Source organism: Rhipicephalus sanguineus, chromosome 9 (genome assembly GCF_013339695.2).
Source record: "Rhipicephalus sanguineus isolate Rsan-2018 chromosome 9, BIME_Rsan_1.4, whole genome shotgun sequence".
Lineage (NCBI taxonomy): Eukaryota > Metazoa > Arthropoda > Arachnida > Ixodida > Ixodidae > Rhipicephalus > Rhipicephalus sanguineus.
The window spans coordinates 29710121-29731371 of record NC_051184.2 but is presented as its reverse complement, the minus strand read 5'-3'; the positions used below and the strand labels follow the sequence as shown (position 1 = coordinate 29731371).

General features: G+C 45.0%; 1 protein-coding gene across 1 annotated transcript in view; it reads left to right on the top strand.

The window, feature by feature from the left end:
- The first annotated feature begins 3357 nt into the window (after positions 1–3357).
- The window catches only part of LOC119405416 (cyclin-G-associated kinase), a 54588-nt gene continuing 36694 nt past the window's right edge, over positions 3358–21251 (top strand). The window contains exons 1-6 of the mRNA XM_037672254.1: positions 3358–3781; positions 9134–9195; positions 9411–9470; positions 12481–12595; positions 16969–17108; positions 18313–18438. Of these exons, the coding sequence (XP_037528182.1) occupies positions 3631–3781; positions 9134–9195; positions 9411–9470; positions 12481–12595; positions 16969–17108; positions 18313–18438 (654 nt within the window). The 5' untranslated portion in view covers positions 3358–3630. The remainder of the gene's footprint in view (positions 3782–9133; positions 9196–9410; positions 9471–12480; positions 12596–16968; positions 17109–18312; positions 18439–21251) is intronic.

The following is a 21251-nucleotide window of genomic DNA, read 5'->3' as shown; positions in this document are numbered from 1 at the left end:
ATCGAAATGTCGATTAAACAATCAGCTCGGTGCTGTCTTTCAGCAGCGGAGTCTCACCGCACATGCACGACCACAGGCACACATATTTCCCTTACTATGTTATTAAGGCGATCGAAAGCCTTATATAGCCGTCGAAGTCCAGACGAGTGATCCAAAAAAAAAAAAAAATCATCACATGATGACATGGCCATATATGACGTACGTCCTCACACTCTAAGAAAAAATCGAGTATTTGGGGAGTATTTCTGCCACACAACGATAATCGTCATCTAACCCGCGTACTTATTTCCTCGCGTTATCACCGCGGTCGTCACGAACGGCGCGCGCGTTATCAGCGTGACATAGCATTCTTGATATGAAAGTGACGAGATCCGGGTTTTCAAGAAAGGAAACGCGAGCAAGCCGGATGACGATTATTGTTGTGTGGCAGAAATACTCCCCAAATACTCGATTTTTTCTTAGAGTGCATGACGTCACAGATCGCCAAAATTTGTGACGTCACATGATGAAGTCATAACATGCATCTTAACTTGGTCAACGGTGGGTCCATCACGTCTATAACGCCTTGTGGACTTGCGTGTCATATAATTCACAGGCGTATAAATAACTTGAAAAACATACACATGGACATACATTGGTTCAAATGAAATTCATTTCACGATCAATGGGCAGTTTCTGCGTGTGTCATTGCCATATGCTTAGCGAGTATAATAAAATACCGGAAACATGAAGAAGTACCATATGACGTCCCAGTCCGATATTTTCATCTGTCTCAAAGCGGGTCACTGAAACAGCTGCCGTGTTTTGGAGCACCAGCATATGGGGGACGCGACGTTTGCGATGTCGCATTATTGTTATCAAGATATCAAATGCAGATTTTTTTCGTTATTCATGCACGAAGGCGTTCCTGCCACGTCGTTATCACATTAAAGCCGGCCGCAACTTTTCATAAAAGCCGCCATCGTGGAGGGCCAGTGCGTTCAGAATTAACTGCGTCCATAACTTCACTTGCAAGGTCGTGCTGCAAGGTCGAGGGTTCGATTCCGCGGCAACGGCGGCCGCTTTTCGATGGTGGTGCAACGGGCGGACAACACTCGTGTACTTAGATTTAGGCGCACATCAAGGAACGATCCAGCTGGTCACAATTACTCCTGAGTTCCCCCGCGTGCCTCATAATCATGTGGTTTTGGAACGTAAAACCCCCAAAATTAATATTTTTCCCTGGTGCGATCCTGACCGCGGTGGTCGCATTTAGACGTAGGCGAAATGCAAGGACGTGTACTGCGCGATTTCAGCCAGCTGCATGCCCATCAAAGAACCCCACGTGGTCGAAGTTATCCGGAGACTAGCTGTCTCTCGAGTTACTAGTTGGTTGGTTGTTCATGAGGTTTAACGGCCCATGGCTAAGCCTCATGAACAAACAACCAACTAACTGAAGGCGAAAGCCTTATGTCTGTATTTTGGCCCTTCCCTTGGCTGTGACCATGACAGAGCCTGCGAAAAACTCGAGGTCGCGAAAAATGCTCAGCGCAGTTGGTTCCTTCTTCCTCGGGGCTCCGTCTCAGCGAAAGAGGGGCCCACATGCCTGTTTTTTTTTTTTTTTTTTTTCAAAGGGCCCGGCCCTAAACCACCCAGAGGTTAAATTTAGTTGTGGTGTTGCATTTGTGCAAGAGTCTACAACGAACACGTGACCGCGAGAACTTTTTGAAACGGTGCTATGCGGCCCTCGCACGTGGAGAGCCAGTACGTTCAGAAGCTGCGTCCATACTTCACTTGCAAGGTATCTATACCCTCGCACGTTTCGCTCTTTCCTTCTCACGATCAACGCCGGGGATACCGAAAAGCCCATGCAGTGAGGAACAAGTGATTGTTTTTTATTTTGTGGCGCGCCCGCGGCGCGTAGCGCTGCCGCGTTTGTCACTGCTGATCGTGGCGGCACTCTGAACTCAATGCGCCCGTTTACTTGAAATGTAAAAAAAAGATATTCGGAGGTTGGCCATCCGGCAAGCCGAAGATGCCGCCCGGGTCCAAAGACTTCGATCCGTCACCTGAGGCACCGCCATCATCCTCTACGGAGGGTGGGACGGAACAGGCGTTAATCCCATCACCCCCCCCCCCCCCTGCCTGAAGGAAACTGCCGGACTAACTTTAAATAAAGCTTATTCATTCATTCGGAGGTGGTTTAGGGACCCTTTAAAATTTGAATAAAGCTTCTTTCTCACCTGTAGGACGATGAGAAACCTTTCTGTGCAGAGGCCTCGCGCAGAAAAGCGGACGCACGCGCTCTGCGCACTGCGTGCACAAAGCCTAACCCTCGGGCCTTCTTGCGTTGTGTTACAAAATTGTAACCCATATCTTATTGTTTATGTAGGAAATTTCGCATGGTTCGCGTTTTGTGCTACGGATATCTGGCGCCATGTCGCACATCCATATATTAGTTATAACCTCGTTATAACGAACACCGATATAGCGGATTGATCGCTTATAGCGAACTAAATACAAATTTTAGTTAGTCATGCTTGATTTCAGTGGCATAAAGTAGTATTTTTGCGCGAGCCAGACTTCCGAATTGTTAAGCTGATTTTTATATATATGTGTGTACCCTTACAACGAATAACAGATATAAGGAACTAATTAATGGTCCCTATGCTGCTTCTTTATAAAGCGATTCGACTGTATTCTTCTTCTTCTTATTATTATTATATTGCTACCTTTGTGAAGAGGGCTTCATTCACGCCCTTCACCGCCGCTGATAATCAGCCCGGAATTGCACTATCTCCGTGATCGGCCTGCTTTTTTTCAGTGAGGATGCCGAACGATGCTTAAAAATCCCGACCAAGTAGAGACTGAGAGCTTCGCTCTATTCTGAACGTCTATCTTGAACTTCTAGAACACTGTACTTGAACTTTGAAACGCTCGTCAACATCGATGATTTGCCCTGCACGATTGTATGATGTGTAAAAGGAATTTCCTTGCAAAATCTGGAATTTTATAACAGCACTATGTAACTAGAAATTAAACCGCAAAACTTATCGATCCCAAGTGCCACGGAAAAGTTCAGCGCCCCGTTCGGCCATCGCTTCTGATGACAGCGCCGCCACACTAAAGTGTGTCTGAAACGTAGCCTCTATGATTGTCATTGGTACAATGTCTCGGAGGCCGAGCCTAAACTTCGCCACACTTTTGTCAATTTTTGCATTTAGACATTTAACGTTCGGGGCGAACTAGCTGCCACGAAAACGTTACTATCCTTAGGACTAAAAGGCGTGGTTTGTAAATATATTTCATTTGGATGAAATAAGCTTTCGATGCAACGCAGCGGCGGACTGCAGCCACTGCGGTGTCTTTCCCATGACGTCATTGGGCAAACATGGCGCCCAACGGTGAATGGAGCGTCCTCCCTGTTGAGGCACGGGCCGCGGTCGATAGGCGATTTCCCGTCGTCTAAACGCCGTTTTGTTTTCAACCGAACCCTCGTCGAGCGGAAAGCACGGACGCGAAGACGTCATGCTTTGAGGGTTCGCACTTGCGGTGTGTGCTTCGTCGCCGCCAAAGAGTCGAGCGAGAGGTCGCATCGTGCGACGCCCCCGTCTCTGCTGCCGCAGCTTGCTGCCCGAGTCGTGAACCAGCATGACAGACCTGTTCAAGTCGGCGTTGGGTTACCTCGCCGGCGGTTCGTCTTCTTCGGCGAACGGTCGAGGCGGGGAAGACCACGAATTCGTCGGCCAAGTGGTTGAGCTCGGGAACCAGAGGTTGCGCGTCAAACGGGTTCTAGCCGAAGGTCAGTTTTTTTTGTCTCTTACTCCCTTGTCTACAACATCACCGCATGTTCGAAATGCTCCCAAACAGCCCTCGATCTGATTTCGTACTATATCGCCGACCCCACCGCGTTTTGTTGTCACTACAGACTCGCCAACGATGCGCATTGGGCTCCTTTCGATTGATAGACGGCAGGCTTTGTTTTTGTTTCTTAGTCGCAGAGCTGGCTGCGTTTTTGCTCGCTGCTACTGCGAAAGCCGCGGAGCCTTTGCGCTAAGGCGCGGCTAGCGTTTGACGGTGTCTCACTTGGAGGGTTCTTTATTGCACGTCACATCTCCGCCCCGTATCACACTACAGCCGCGACTTGGGAGCGAGCGGCGTTGGGGGCCTAGCAGCTGTTTTTTCGGGGCCACCGGCGGGGGGAGTAGTTAGTTGTCAAGCGCTCCACCGCCGTGGTTTTTATGATTTCTAGCGGTGATCGTGTCCCGTATGGCCGGCCGAGCCCGCAACAGACTCCACTTTATCGTTAATCCGGTTTATCCCTCCCCCATTCGTTTATTTAAGCTCGGATATCTCGACTTCCCTGATTACTCGTCCTCGTCTAATCCGGACGAGCGCGCGGCCTGCTTTCGGCTTACGCCATTCATTTAGTGCTCCTTGGAGGGCTGCTCCATGCGATTCACGAACGGAGCGTTCAAAAAAACCAAACAAGAAACGCACGCCCGACGGTCTGGGCTCGCAAGAAACAGGAGCTCTAAAGGGGTAGCGGTGGGCACGGAGCAGTTTCGATTTACGCTCCGAAAAAAAAAAAAAAAGCGAGCTACTGTAGAGGCGTGAGCGGCGGCCCTTTGCGTCCGCGTACCTTTTGTTTTATTTGTTAACGCGTTCGCGCGTTTCGTGCCAGGCGCGTCGGACGCTTTGAAAACGAAGGGGGGAGGGTTTTCCTTTCGTGCTGTTCTTTGCTTGAAAATCCCGCCCCATGCAGATACACGCCGTATTGAAAAAGAGACCGCTTTCGCTCCGTATGTTTTCGAAACGTCTTGCTTTGGAACGAGCACATCTGCGCACGCTGCTCACTGACCCGCTAAGACGTCGAGGGATTCGCGTAATTCCGCGTTCCATTCGCTTCCGAAAATAATTGCGCGTTGCGATTACAGCAGTTCTCGGGAAGCACCCCCTGTCTGTCACCCTGTCTGTGTCTGACCTTGTATCTGCCTTTTTTTTTTTCATCTGTGCTTGGAAGCGCCTGTTGTTCTCTTGTTCTATTCACCTTTATTTATTTATTTTTTTGACGCTTGAAAGGATCCTTTTGCACGTTTTCCACTGTGTAACAACACTAGCACCAACATGACACCCTTGGAAATGTCTATGGGTGTACTGGTACCTCCGAAGCCATTTTGTTCTGTCACTGCTTCGACAGGTGTGTGACATTCAAACGGCGCCTTAGTATGTGCTATTCTATGCATCATTGCTTGTGGGTTTCCATTTCAAACTCACTGTGATGTCGATAAGGGTAGAGATGTGGGCTTGTTGGTACCGTATGTCATTTTCACTTTGTGATAGCACTGCAAAAAACGGGAACATTCAGGGAAACGAGACACAGTGGTGTGTCGTCAGTTTGTCGCTTCTTTCTAAAACATTACGTTTGACAGAGAGAGAGATAAGAAGGATCAAAGAATGCTGAAAACCACACAGCATCAGTTTTACTGCAACGTCTTACCCAGGGGCGTAGCCAAGGGGGGGGTTGGGGGGGTTCAAACCCCCCCCGAAATTTTTAAGTTTTGCTTGCGTATATAGGCACGCACACATACAAACGCACGCACGAACATACAAAAAGTATGGTTGAACCCCCCCCGAAAAAAATTTCTGGCTACGCCCCTGGTCTTACCCTCCTAGGGTAGCGATGCGGGCTTCTTGGTCTGTCATGGTTCTTGGATGTGGGCGCGAAAAGACAAGGACGGTGTGTCTTCTTCCCTTCGTCCTTGTCTTTTCGCACCCACAACCAAGAATCTTACCCTCCATGCTTACTGATAACCCTTGTAAATTTTGGGTGCGTAATTAACCCCCATTCACGTCCTAAATCATCTTTAACAAATTCTAGTTGCGGTCAACTCGATGATGCCCATTCTGCTGAACTTTTTAACAATGCTTTCTCGACTGTTTTTACACGTGAAGTCTTTCCCACTTCTCTAGTTCTCAGTCTAGCTAATAATTACTGTATGCCTCCACTTGTCACTTGTGAAGATGGTATTCCTTCGTTATTAACTAACCTAAAGGACTTTACATCTATGGATTCCCTTGGCTTTAATAACAAATGTCTCAAAAATTTATCTTATAGTATTTGTCCAATCATTTGTGCACTTTTCTCGCAGTCATTATCGTGTGGTTCCATCTCTCATGACTGGCGCATAGCCAAAGTTATACAAATCTTCAAATCGCTGATTCGCTCCGATCCTCTTAACTACAGACCCAAGCTCCTCGAACATGTTATTCACTCACAGATCATCAATTATCTCGAAGATCTCATCAATTTTAAACAGCAGCACGGTTTTCGCAAGGGATCCTCTTGTGACACTCAGCTTGCAAGATTTACTAACGACGTATTTGCCTTCATGGACGTTGGGTATCACGTTGACGCCTTGTTTCTCGACTTCTCGAAGGCATTTGATTGTGTCCCTCACCACAGATTACTACTTAAGTTAACGCATCTCAACATTGACTCCCAGGCTTTAGCATGGATCAAAGACTTCCTCTCCTCTCGCGTTCAGTTCACCTCTGTTAATGGCTCTAACTCTTCAGTGGCGCAGGTCTCATCCGGCATACCACAAGGGAGCCTGCTAGGCGCTCCGCTCTAATATTTATTAATGATTTACCTAATGGCATTTCTTCCCAAATTAGATTGTTCGCTGATGACTGCATTGTGTATCGTGCCATCAAGTGACCAGGACCGCCGTTCCCTGCAATCTCACCTCGAATCCATCAATTCATGATGTTCATGATGGCTAATGAAGCTAAATCACTCCAAAACTAAACTCATCTCCTTTACACAGAATTCTAGCTGCCTACCGACCACATATACACTTAATCACACGCCCGTCGAGTCAGCCATGTCATACAAATATCTAGTACTTCACCTCCAGTCCGACCTATCCTGGAACTGTCACATAGATCACATTCTTGCAGCTGCTAACTGCTCCCTTGGTATGTTAAAACGTAATCTGCGCCATGCTCCTGCGCATGTGCGAAAACTTATGGACATTACCCTAATCCGTCCTAAAATTGAGTACGCTTGAGCCATATGGTACCCGGAACAAGCATATATCATTGATAACGTAGAATCCGTGCAGAACCGTGCTGCTCGCTTCATTGTCTCCGACTACTCTCGTTTCACTAGCGTCACTGCCTTAAAAGCTCGTGCTGGTCTTGATAACCTTTCTCATCGTCGTAAACTGGCCCGTTTATCTCTTTTTCATAGAATTTATCATCATCCGTTGCTTCATGACAATTTTTTTCGGTCACGCTTAGCCATCTTTCCATGCCGTGATCACCCACTCAAGATCAAACTCATCACATGCCATACTTCATCTTGTGCTAATTCGTTCATTCCAAAAACCATCATTGAATGGAACCAGCTGCCTCAAAATATTGCAATAGAAAGCAACATTCTGAAATTCAATGAACTTTTAACCAAGTTTAGTGTTCTGCTCTGTTCTCAATAACCCTTCTTTTTGTTCTATTATGTTATTCTGTTATTTTGTGTTGCGTTTTTAAATACCTCTTTCAATATTTTCAGTATGTGTTGTGTTATTGCGTTGCATTTTTCATTATACTTAAGCAAGTCTCGTTTTGTTTGCAATTTTTCATGCTTGCTATGTCTCTATTGCAGTGTATCTTTTTTTCCCTACCCCCCTATGTAATACCCTCCCAGTGAGGGCCTTTGGGGGTTTCTTGAAATAAATAAATAAATAATAATTAAATAGACTGAGTGCTGATCCCAGAATCGGACAAAACTTGCCGGAACGGTCAAGTTTTCGGCCCAAAACCAACGACACAAACGTACATGTGTGTGGCAGAATCAGTCACCTTAAGCATGGAAACGTTCTCAATGTCATGAAAACGAGAACTTTATTGGATGAATCATCTATGCAAATTTCTCTGGTTTGGAGGAGCGGTGGCGGTGAGTGCAGCGTATACTTATTTGGTTGTGAACCGACCATAGATAATGTGGTACACCAAAGTCCAGCATTTTCTCCGCGATTCCAGAGCTTAGGATACATGCTATGAAACAGCAAATTGTCACTGTAAGAAACTACACATCCATTCCTTAAAGGTGAAAGAATGCACCCACGAAAAGGCTGTTTGTTCTCAGTCGCTAAGATTATCATATACTACCGTGGATCCAGTTTCAATTTTTGTTCAGTTATTATCATTTCGTTCAATTACAGTCGTGATGCTTCATCACAACTCTGACATTTCCTCCCATAAACAGAGATATGCAGTTGATGGTGGTCAGTATTGCTTTCGCTCCGCTGTAAGACGTGCAGTGCTGTCAGTTTCAGAAGACCCCATAGATCTGCTGTTGAGTGACATTTACTGTAGTGTTTGGTCGGAGTGTCATATCTGTAGTTATGTGTATGCTGGCAAAAAGCAGTACTCTTCTGTCGAGAGCTGCTCCCTCCCTTTTTCTTTTTTTTTGGCTGCATTTGGTCAATCCTAATCTCTGAGAAAATGTTGCAGCATCAAAAGGTAGTCTTCAATCATTTTTTTTCTAGTGGAGGCCAATTAGACAGTGAACACTGCTTTCTAATGTTCTTTCTCTGGTTGCATTTTACTTAGAATACCTGTGCCTCTTGAGATGTGCACTCCCTGTCATATGTTTACATCATTGTCATTCAATTCCTGTGGGCTGTTCACTGTTTTAGCAGCAAGATTGCCTTAATTTAGTCTCATTCCAGTGGTGTGCTTTCATATATACAAACAATGTGTGTTGTTTCTACACCAAATATTTGGTTTTGGGCTTTCCAAGTCTACTGTTATAAGGTGTTTTTGACATTTTTTAAACATTTTTTTTACTAACACGGTGCAACTTTTCTTCGCATGCTCCTTTAAGGAGCATTTCCCAGTGCTATATACAACAAGAAAGGAGTAACTTCAGTTGTTCGATTGCAAGAACATGGCTCTGATGTTCGGTTTTGTGTTGTTGTTTACAACATTTTTTAAACATTTTTTTTTTACTAACACAGTGCAACTTTTCTTCACGTGCTCCTTTAAGGAGCATTTCCCAGTGCTATATACAACAAGAAAGGAGTAACTTCAGTTGTTCGATTGCAAGAACATGGCTCTGATGTTCGGTTTTGTGTTGTTGTCTTTGCAGGGGGTTTTGGCTTTGTATTTGCAGCACAAGACTTGTCTTCAAACAGGGAATACGCACTCAAGGTAACGACCCAACTTTCTTGAGTTCTCGTGGCGCTTGCCAATTTGGCACATCCTGTAGACTATCCCTGCCTGTTTTTCTTTTCTTTCTGGCGGCGTCAATATATGGCGTTGAAATCGAAAGGAAGTGCTTGATTACGCATGCTGTGCAGCTGTTTCCTGTTGATCATGACCCTGAATTTTTTTTCTTTTCTGTTGCTTCTCTCGGATCTGCACAGCGAATGTTTGCCGGAGATGAGGAGGCTAGCAGATCCATTCTCCAGGAAGTCAACGTCCTTGTATCCTTGGCTTGATGTTGACTTGTTGGCTTGGATGGCTTTGTTTCTGGTGCTCTGTAACCAATAATAACTTTAGCACATGTATGATTAGCATCCATGATTGGGGTAAGTACTTGACTGTTATTAAAAGGACCCTGAAACGGTTTTTTGAAGTTTTGTCAGCGTTTAGGCAAGAGCATCTTCAAATCATTCGCACCAGAAATTAAGTGACGCACCGTGTACCAAGGCTGCTACGGACAGTTATATCTGTACCCTCCTTCTCACCACTGCCTTGCACCCTCATCTCACAGACACGCTGGCATCGCCAGCAGTCGCAGCGCTCTCATGAGTGCACTCAATGGTTTGAGCTTCGCCCAGTCATGGCCTCCGATATTGCGCGCCGACAGGTTGCGCGCAATCTCGGAGGCCCAGTGTGCCCGGCGGCATGCCATCTGGCAACAAAGACGAAGCTCGCGGAGTGGTTGATATCTGCTCCGACAGGTGCCGCCACACTACTGGCCGATCTTATTTTATTCTCCTGTACGGGCGACAACATGCAAAAGCATGCGGACAAACAAAAATAATTCGAGAACGATCACCGATAAGCGTAAACTCGGGCGATGTGGTTGTGTCTTCAGGGGTGAAGTTACAGCCTCAGACACATGGATCGTGGCGTTGAACAGATAGCGAGAGCGCGACGCTCATTGCAGTGACGAGCTGAAGGGATTCCGCTCGTCAAATGACTCACAAACATTGCACGATGTTGCTGCTTTACAAGTCACCAATTGCTAGATATGTGGTACACAACACGGCTAAGGCAATTCATTGTGTCCAAGAAAAGAAACTTCGAGATAAACACTGTCGCTCAGCTCACATCAACAGTGAGTACGTTGTAACACAGGCAGACGACGCTCGCTGCCCACAGGAGGTTCAGTGACGTGTACTGGACATATCCAATCAGATCAGCCGCCTGCATGACGTCGCGCTTCCAATAAGACGCGCACTGGAAGTGGGTGGTTTGAAAACGCGTTTGGCTGAGCCGCTGTGATCGGTGGCGATTCGCAGCTTTAAAGCCTTGTAATAAATTACACAGTTTACGCACAGAGCCTAAATCGGTCTGTAAATGATCCTTAGGACTTGCTCTACCGGCTCAACGTGTTCATACAAAATCGTCAAAACCGTTTCAGGGCCCCATTAAGACGGAGGCTTGGAGTGGCAAGAAATTGTCGAAGGATCGCTGCTGAAGCACGCACTTTAATGGGGGTTACCTATCACTGGTGCAGCAACTGCCAGACGTATACAAGTCCCCTGTCAAAACATCTGGTACAGAAATGTTACTCGTTCGACAATTTCTCATCGTATCAGCGGTGCTTAGCATAATTGACTTAAATACACTTTTCAAGATAGTGGAAACATTGCAGAGGGGGCACGATGCAACTTCAAAGAAAATAAAATTTTCTACATACTTTCATCGGTTTTTGACTGCCTACTTTTCATTATTCCAGCAGTCTGCTTACTGACAGGCCAGAAGATCACTGGTAGCAGCCACATTTGTAGCTAGATGGTTTCCTACATTTTGCAGTGTATTTCAGACTTCCTTCCGAGTGCATGGTGCATCTCTTTAACGAAACAAATTTTGCGCACCCTTGTTCTACTGGCAAACCGAGTTAAAATGTGTATAGCCCTTAGATAAAATGTTTCATTGATAGTGACTCTTGGCAAACGTAAATTTGGAAGTCGGTGGCATTTCCTCCTCAGGAGGCGGATCCACACCAGCCTGCACCAATGAGTGCGATATTCATATCCCGTTTTATACATCAGATGCTACACTATGGACGCTATCAAGACTTCTTAGAGTAGACGCGTTCACACCAAGAAATAGTTCAACGATTTATCACCTATAATGTGTTTTTTCTTCTTTTTTTGTTTTTAGACTGAGTAATGAATGAAGATGCCTTGTGCCGTAGAAATAAATGAACCTTGCTATTTATACGGTTGTATATACGTTGTTTTAAAAAGATTGTTTAGCGTCTCTTTGTTTTCGTGCTGTAACCTCCACAATTAGTTCTGGCAGCGCGCAGCTGGAGCCAGTTGCAGAGGCCACATTTATGACGCCGAAATCCGAGCATGAGATGCGCGGACTTTCACATTTTTGCTGACCAAAGTTCTTGCATAGCTCCACAGCGTCGCACTTGGTGCATGAAGCTGAGTGTAGCCTCTTTAGGCACAAATTATGATGCACTGTCTGCAATTGCGTCTAATCCATTCCAAGAAAGAAAGTTAAGGAATGTGTTGTCTTGTGTGTGTTAAGTAAGTAATGTTAATTAGTGTATGATTGAGTATCTAATTATTCTGCGATCAGTCAGCTCCAGTTCTTGCTAAAAAGAATCAAATATTAGGCCTAAAATACATGTCCAGTTTGTTTTTTGGTTGTACTATTCGTTTTGAGCAAAGAAAAAGAATACTCTTGACTTTGGTCCTGGAACGGGGCATGTCGAACGATCGTGAAGCATGGTAGTGTCTCCATCAAATTGATCGTCTGCAGCAATACGCAGCACAATGAAGTTAAATGACCGCTAGTTGTCTACTCGGGAAGCCTGTGCAGACGTGCACACTGCGTTTCAAGTTATTTGAAGAAACGCTTTGCGTGATGCGCCTCCAAAGCTGATGTGTACAATTGTGGACACCGCCGCTGAAAGGGATAGATTGATCTCATAAGCTGGGTGGTCGGTGATCCCGCCATCAAAACATCGCCGAGCACATAAGCGGGACTATTTCTTCAGTCACCGAGACTGTCAGCTGTCGTGCTTTGGCCATCTTGGTGAGGCCTCTCCTGCATTCTTGAGTTGTATCCGACTGTAGACCCTGCCACATTTGCTGCGAAATAGTGCTGTCCACTTTGCAAGATGCTAGAGTCGTACGTCATACATGGTGCTTTGCAAAGTCACGTGCAGTCTTTTGTACAGTTCTTTTTTAATCACTGCTGTCTCCTTGCTAGTCGTTTGTTGGCAGACCTTGACGGTTATCGCAGAAAAAGCTTTCGGGCCACCCGAACGTGATAGACTTCATCGCAGCTGCGGCCATTGAGAAAGGCCAGTCAGGTCACGGCAAGTCGGAATACCTTCTCCTCACAGAACTCTGCCCAGGTGAGAGGATTGTCATGCACAACGTGCTTTGTTTACTCTGGCTTTCAGTGTACTGAAGCTTTGAAAGAAACATAGAACCTATAATGTGAGGACCATTTTCAAATGGACACTGAGTGATGTTAAGCTGGCTATGGCTATCAAACTATTTCCTACAATAGACTTAATTACAGTTTAGTCGAACCCACATATAGCAAATTATTGTGAATATCGAATATTTGTAATATCCCCTTGAATGTATTTTCTATATGGGTGATTCCACGTAAGATCGAACAAACGATGGCTGGTCGACCTCTCAAATTTATTTCAAAATTTTATATATTATTGCCTGATGAGTGGAAAGAAGAGATCCGCAATTTGTTTTGCCGCCAAAAATTTTTTCGAACCACAGGAAATCAATAATGACGAAGAGGTGGAGTGGAGCGCTCATCCGCTCTGCGGTTTCGGCCAACTTTCGTTATGAATTGCACAAAATATATTAAAGTTAGGTAGCTGAAATTTATTTTCCTAAATATATGCATGTTTTTGCTTCTGCTCAGGTATTTTTAGTTTTTATATGTAGTGTAGATGTTTTTATAAAAAACCTCAAAAATGGCCCAATCGGCAAAATTTTCTTTACTTTGAAGGTCTTTACCTCAAAAGAGCCTTGCAGCAGAGCGACAAAAATTCTGCATTACGTTCTTCGCATGCGTATCTACCAAACTGCCAAATCTTGTATTTATATAACTTTTCAGTAAAGAGATATGATCGGGCTAAGTTCAAGAAAACACCGAACAATGAAAACTTCTGACGACAATTAAAAAAAAACCCCATTTTTTAAATTTCTTAAACTTTGTCCACTTATCCTCCTCCACATCAGCTTTCACAATCATTAAAAACATGTTGCATAATGTGGTTGCACTAATAGTTATGGCCCCTCCAAAGAGACCTTTAGGCAAGGACGGGCCAATCCGACTTCTTGCCCAGCAAGTGTATAAAATGCAGGCAGGATTGAATTTCTTTTCATTAAAAGGTCAACAGGTACCTAAAAAGGTGTCGCCGGCACTGAAGACGTTAATTTTGAAATTATTTGGTCACTGCAGCGGCCACGAGCGCGGAGCTACCGAGTAGGCGCGTGCGCACCCGAGATGCTCGTTGTAAGAGACGGCGCAGTGAGAGCTCGTTCTCGCGTCCTCAGACCGATTGAGTTCGAAACAGCAATTAACACCTCTCGGGTGACTTGAACGCACGTGCACTGGAGCTTCGCTATTCTATCCGCCCTCTGTTCGCATCTCAGCTAGGCGCTGATAACACGGCGGAGATGGAAGCAAGATGAAAACTATAAGGGAGCTATGAGCGCTCGCTTCACGCACGCTGCTGCCACAGAAACTGCGCTGCGTCAGTTGCGGTCAGTGGAAAGCATGAACGTGGCGCTCCAGTGGCAAAGCAAAATATGGATTGTCAAAGGAAAGAAAAGCAAAACTATCGGTAACCGGATGCGCTTGTCTATATTAGATGCCGGCAGCAGACGGCGTGAACTGGCCGCGTGTTCGGTGCGCTGTTTACACTTCATTCGGCGCGGATAGTTCTTGTGCTTTGCTCTTACTCTATTCCTCCTGTGCGTCTCATGACGAGAAAGTATAGCTCTCAATGAGTCTATTGTGGAGACTACCTTTCGAAGCACAAGAAGCTTAAAGGAGTACTGACACGAAATTTAAAAAATTTCGGATTGTTGCTCTAAATAAAAATACTGGTGTCGAGAAACCTAAAACGGCTATTGTGGTGCCTGGGAATGCATCCTATATTTTAATTAGCGCCACCTTAAATAGACACTTTCGGTTTCGATATCGAGGGGGTGGCTTCTCAAGTGTCGTTTCATGGCAGTGTGATGTCACGGAGATACAGAAATTCGCGACGTACTAGCGGGAAATCCGTCATCTGCTCGTGGTGCAATAGACAACGATGAGTGAATTGTCGTCCAGTCACCCGGAGAGTGATTTCTACGATTTACGCTGCATGCAGGACGCAGAACTCGCGAACTCGGAGGAACTGTCTTGACTTGTCGGGATAATGTCCTTGCAGTGTGGCTGGCTTGCAAATGCTCAGCGACGAAAACTTCAAAGTCAAATTAAAATATTTTATACGTGTTCTCCGACTCCAGTGTGGACAGCGTGGACACTGCATACCAACGAAGCAAATAATGTCCCTTTTACGATGTCTCAAAATCGTGTCAGTACTCCTTTAATTAATGCAAAGAAGCCAAAATTTCGCAGAGTTACCTACCTAGACATAAATGCTTTGAAGGAACGTTTAACGCCCGAAAGATCAGTGACTGTCAGTGAGACGGTCTACTTGTGCTACGCGTGCTTTTGCTACCACTGCAATGAAAGATCTTCACGGAACGCACTGTATAACGATGACATTTTTATGCCCCCTGAAAAAGAAATCGACGCAATTAACCAGATCACTGCGACTACCGGTGCACGTGCGTTCAAGTCACCCGAGAGGCGTTGCTGTTTCGAACTCAATCGGTCTGAGGACGCGAAAACGAGCTCTCACTGCGCCGTCTCTTACAACGAGCATCTCGGGTGCGCGCGCGCCTGATCGGTAGCCCCGCGCTCGTGGCCGCTGCAGTGACCAAATATTTTCAAAATTAACGTCTTCAGTGCCGGCAACACCTTTTTAGGTACCTGCTGGCCTTTTAATAAAAAGAAATTCAATCCTGCCTGCATTTTATACACTTGATGGGCAAAAAGTCGGAATTGCCCATCCTTGCCTAAGGGTCTTATTGGAGGGGCCGTAACTATTAGTGCAACGACATTATGCAACATGTTTTTAATGATTGTGAAAGATGATGTGGAGGAGAATAAGTGGACAAAGTTTAAGAAATTTAAAAAATGGGGGTTTTTTTTAATTGTCGTCAGAAGTTTTCATTGTTCGGTGTTTTCTTGAACTTAGCCCGATCATATCTCTTTACTGAAAAATTATATAAATACATGATTTGGCAGTTTGGTAGATACGCATGTGAGGAACGTAATGCAGAATTTTTGTCGCTATGCTACAAGGCTTTTTTGAGATAAAGACCTTCAAAGTAAAGAAAATTTTGCCGATTGGGCGATTTTTTGAGGTTTTTTATAAAAACATCTACACTACACATAAAAACTAAAAATACCTGAGCAGAAGCAAAAACATGCATACATTTAGGTAAATAAAGTTCAGCTGCCTAACTTTAATATATTTTGTGCAATTCATAACGAAAGTTGGCCAAAACAGCAGAGCGGATGAGCGCTCCACTCCACCTCTTCGTCATTATAGATTTCTTGTGGTTCGAAACAATTTTTGGCGGCAAAACAAATTGCGGATCTCTTCTTTCCACTCATCAGGCAATAATATATAAAATTTTGAAACAAATTTGAGAGGTCGACCAGCCATCGTTTGTTCGATCTTACGTGGAATCACCCATATATAAAAATATCTTATATATCAAATTACCTATATATAGAAATATTTTGTGATCTCTTTCAGATTCGGTATATCGGGGTTTGATTGTAGAATGTTGCTGGAAGCATTGTTGGCTCCAGCAGCAATCTTTGTTGGACTTTACGTAGCATTAAGCTAGTTCGAAACATCTGGAATGGCAAGCTAACAACTTGTTGATGGACAGCTCTATCAGAAATTAGGTTTTAGGCAGTAATCTTAGAAGGGCAACAGCTGCATTAAAGCTTGTATTTTGTTTCATCTACAGGGCAATGAGAAAGTTTCAGGCTATGAGACAAAGCTTCAGTGATTGCATTGATAACTTTTTAATAGTGCATTACTTTGAATATAGCTAATAGTGTTGGGGGAGACAAAATATGGTTCTTCCATATTCATCTAAGTATAGAGAGTTTTACATGAGACAAGTGGGCGCCGCTCCGCCACCTTGGGCTGTTAAACAAATGTTTTCTTATTTTTATATAGTATGGCATGAATTAATGAGGTCATGAAACGTTGAATGCACCAACCCAACAGTCTTGATGCATATGCGTCTACCGCAGCACTGTTTTAGTTGTTAAAGGTATAAAAACGGCAAGGCTACAGCGCATTATGGAGGTGCCAAAACCCATCCGTAAAATAGTCTATATGATTGCTGCGTGCTTTTATTTGTGCATCTACTTTCTCGCGTGTGGAACGGATGGTCATTTTCGTGTTCGTGCAGCACTGCGTGGTCATCTTGTGTGCTTTGCAGCTTTGAAAAGTCATCCAAAGAGACATCTGTACCTTGGAAAACATAAAACTACGCCCCGTCCACTTCTTTCTTCTTGTGTCCTCTATGTAGGCGTAGTTTTATGTTTTCCATGGTCTTACCAACTAGCCCCCTGCCGTACGCTTCTCTGTACCTTGCATTGATGGTGCAGGTGGTCCCCTGGTAGATGTCCTTCAACAGCGGACGACAAACCTCAGCCTCGCTCAGGTGCTGCAGATCTTCTACCAGACGTGTAGCGCTGTCCGTCACATGCACTCGCAGAGCCCGCCTATCATACACCGCGACCTCAAGGTCAGTTGCTGTGCAATAAGCGGCGTCTCAAATGTGTTTCATCATCATCAGCCTGACTGCGCCCACTGCAGGGCAAATGCCTCTCCCATGTTTCGCCAATCAACTCGGTCCTGTGCTTGCTGCGGCCACATTATTCTCACTAACTTCTTCATCTCATCTGCCCACCTAATGTTCTGCCCCCCTTGTGTGCTTGCTTTCTCTTGGAATCCAGTCTGTTATTCTTAATTACCAGCAATTATCTTGCCTACGCACAAATGCGTATACGAGAACTGAAAGCCAGGCCAGTTGCTTGCAGTTCACATTAACCATTTCAGACACGACCTAGGAAGAACTCTCTGTAAATGCATCACATTTACACAGCATTATTTCAAGGCTCTCGATAAGTCGGCTAGAAATCATTCCCTCTTCTCTCGACAAGTGATGCCATAAACCAATATGACTGTGCCATAAACCCAAAGTCCACGGCCATTGGCTCAATTCAGCATTAAGAGCTGCTTAGTTACAGCGGCCGCCGCAAGATGCCTCCACGTGCCCGTGCGTACAGTCATGATCACACTGAAAGTAAGCCGCGCGTTCGAGGAAAAAAAGAAAAGAAAGTGTTCAGGGCCATGATGCACGCTGACGAACAGACGCATCTTCTTGCCTCCGTGTCATACCCCCCTGTGCAGCTTTCAGCGTGCTCGCTGGTACGAAAGGAGAGGAAAGCGCTTAAAGCGTGAGACTAATCTCATACTTCTACTTGACGAATTTTAGAAATTTTTAGGCAGTCAATTCGTGATGAAATGAGCTCGTTTAATGAAGCCATTTGATGATTACTTGGAAAAGTGTTGCAGGTCCCCTTCAAGTTGTAGAAACCTGTTGAACAGTCATTTGATGGTATTCTGCTTGTGATCTTTTGATCCCTGCGAGACTCTATATGGTTGTAATGCATATTCGTTTTGTGGTAAAAGCAGTACTAAACGACCTCAACACAAGAAGAATGACACAGGACAGGTGCTGTTCAGCACCCGTCCTATGTCCTCCTTCTTCTTCTTCTCCTCATGTTGGTGTGTCTTCTTCTCATGTGTTTTTGCACTGCTTTTGCCATGAAGATCGACCAACTAGCCCAGTTTTGCATGCTATTGCAGTTTGTATTTGTTTGAAAAGCCAAATGTGACTGAGGTTTTCACTTCTGTTGTTGCCACTGTGCCTGCTATTGTTGCAGATTGAGAACCTCCTGCTGAGTTCCAAGGGCACCATCAAGCTGTGCGACTTTGGCAGCTCGACGACTAAGTCCTACAAGCCCGACAGCTACTGGACGGCCATCCAGCGGAGCCTAGTCGAAGATGAGGTGAGTGCAGCAAAATCTGTTATACTCGACGACTCGTTATTTTTTTGCAGCAACAGTTTTAGAGATACTTCCAGCTGCACTTACAGCGTCTCTGTCAGGGATGTGCAGATAGTATTAAAAAATTTTCAGTAACTGATCCTGAGCTTTATGAAATTGTTCATTGTTTTTTTTTTGTGTTTATTGTACACATCTTTCTAGTTTGCTTTTGTGTGCACAAAATGAAATTCTTGTCATGACTTAGTTGTTCACTTAATAAATTTGCCCATAGAAATATGGATGGGTTACACTTTTTTTTCAGCAGCTGTTTAAGGTAGGTCACCACCTCCGAGAAAAAATTCTACAGTTTTAGTCCGAAAGTTACAATTATTGTTTTGGCTTGTAGGGCTTAGCTAGTTTGAAACTTTAAAATGATAAAATTGATAAAAATGTAAAAAATAAAATTTATAAAAATCAAAAGCTGCCAAAATATGCATGTTGCGCCAACAGTCATAACTAAAATCGGTAGGTGCGATTCAAATGCAACTTGGCAGGTACGTAATGGGAACAACAACCTGTGCATCTGATCACCACCACTATCACATCTCTAAACTAAGATGTGCTATCATAAAAAGCCTGGTAAAGTTGGTCTGCCAGGTTTGTTTTTCACACAGTTGGCCATGGTACAAAAAGTTGCTGCTCATTTTCAGTCATTCTGCTTGAATGCACAGTTCATTTATAAAGAAATTGTGCACGAAGTTTTATGCGAAAATATTTATTACAGGGAAGGTTATCACTGTTCGCATAGCTGTAAGGTGCAAAAAATTATGTTTTGAGAAAAATGGCTTCAAAGATTTGAAGGGAATGTCCATGTAATAAAGAAGCATTCAGTATGTCTGAAATTTACCAAACTCATAGCTTGGACCCTCCTTTGAAGCAAGCTGAAGTACGCACTTTTTTCTATCTCGTTCTGCGTCTTCAGCTGACTCACAGCCACGTGCTCCACAGCGTTTTCATGCTTCGTATATTGATTCCCTAACTTGCGTTGACGCTTCCTTTTCGTCTTATACTTTGTCACATTTCATGGAGTACTATAACTTTCTCATTGAAAGGCCAGAACTAAATCACAGAGCTCGAAATGGGGTACTAAAAGCACAGACAAACAAATGCAAATGTGCGTAGTGCATACCTGCCAACTCTTCCGAATTTTCCGTAAAATGTACGAATTTCGACCTCGCTTACGATTTTACGAATGTTAGCTGAAATTTTACGGAAACCATATCATTTCCGATAAAAAAAAATTAAAAGTTCATTAGAACAGCGTGGCCTTCGTGATCAGCCACTGCGCATTGCTGTAGCTAGTTAGTCGCGGAGGCCCCGAAAACGGCGCTGTGTTATCATCATCAGCAGCAGCTGCTTCAACATTTAGCGACTTCTGTCGTCTTCTCGGCGGGTGGCTACGAATCCATACCGCCTTGGCGTGTTCGCAAAGCGCAAACATGTGGCAGTGGGCTTTGTTCGCTGGTCGGCGGTGAGGACTACATTGTTCGTGTCGCTTTTCGTATGACCGGCTGCCGCGTCCGACGCAGTAGGACTGCTATGTTTAAACCCAGGTGCGACGTGCAGTGGGCACGTTTGGGAGCTGTTCGAAGTGTTGATGGATCGCTCAGGTTCCACAGAATTTTATTGGTTATGCTGGGCATTCTCTCCATTCCCCACAGTAATGCGGAATGCGAGAGAATATTCAGCACTGTCAACAAAACTCGAACGGAGTTTTGCTCATCTTGTCTGTGAAGAAACTCTCGAGAGCCTGCTGATGGTGAAAGGGCACCAGAGTGGAACTTGCTTTGAGCAAAGCTACACGGAGAACTTTCTGAAGCGGGCACAAAGTCCGCAACAGTAAAGTCACTGCAAAAATAAATTGTTGCCCAATTGAGTTGTTGCTGATTACTCTCTGACCGTTTTTACTTATGGTTGCAAAAACATGATTAAGCCTGTCACCAAAGGCAAAACCCTCCGAACTTGAAAACAAAAAAAAGTCACAGTTTCACCGCAAGGGCGACGCAATGAATGCGATAGCAACAAATTGTAGTGTTACACGAAGTGAGGCTGGCAGCTAACTGTTTTGTATCCGATCTCGCGTAACTACAAAACGCAGTTGTAAGAGAATACGGCCGCTCCAGCGAGCGATGCTCTCCGCATAATCACTTCGCGTTGAGAGCGCAGCACGTAGAAGGGTTTACGAGCCGCCCGCTGTGATAGCTTTCGAGATAGCGCGCGCCAGCGATCGCGACCGCGCCCTTAGATTCAAAGTTCAAAGTTGCTTCTCGCGCGACCCCCCCCCCCCCCACCCCGCGTCTTTTAAGGCTCATTAAAGAAGAGCGCCACATTTCCTGTCGGCTTCGACGGCAGGCCTCCCGAGCGGGGTGACGTTATCGCATGCACCCTCCGATCGACGGAAATGGGCCGGCTCGTTTGAACTCTGCTTCGGCCGCGTTCGTCGCCCCCGCTCGCGCGCTTTTACCCCGCGGTAGAACATACAATGCGCGGGGGGATCTTATCAATTTGGACTTCATACCGGAAGGACATGACGGCGATGCCAAAAACCCGTCGAGACTGTCCATATATTTGCTATCGCAATAAAAAGTGGGTTGGCTACACCCCCCCTCCCTCCACCGCATGAAAGTTTTACTAATTTCTATGTCGCCAGGTTGGCAGGTATGGTAGTGTAAACAACAGAGTGGGGCAGTGTCCCCGCAGCTCTGTAGTAGAAAGGTGGCAGGTGCTTTGAAATCGGAAACCTTCAGTTTCAGTTTTGGATCCATCTAGGAGGGGTT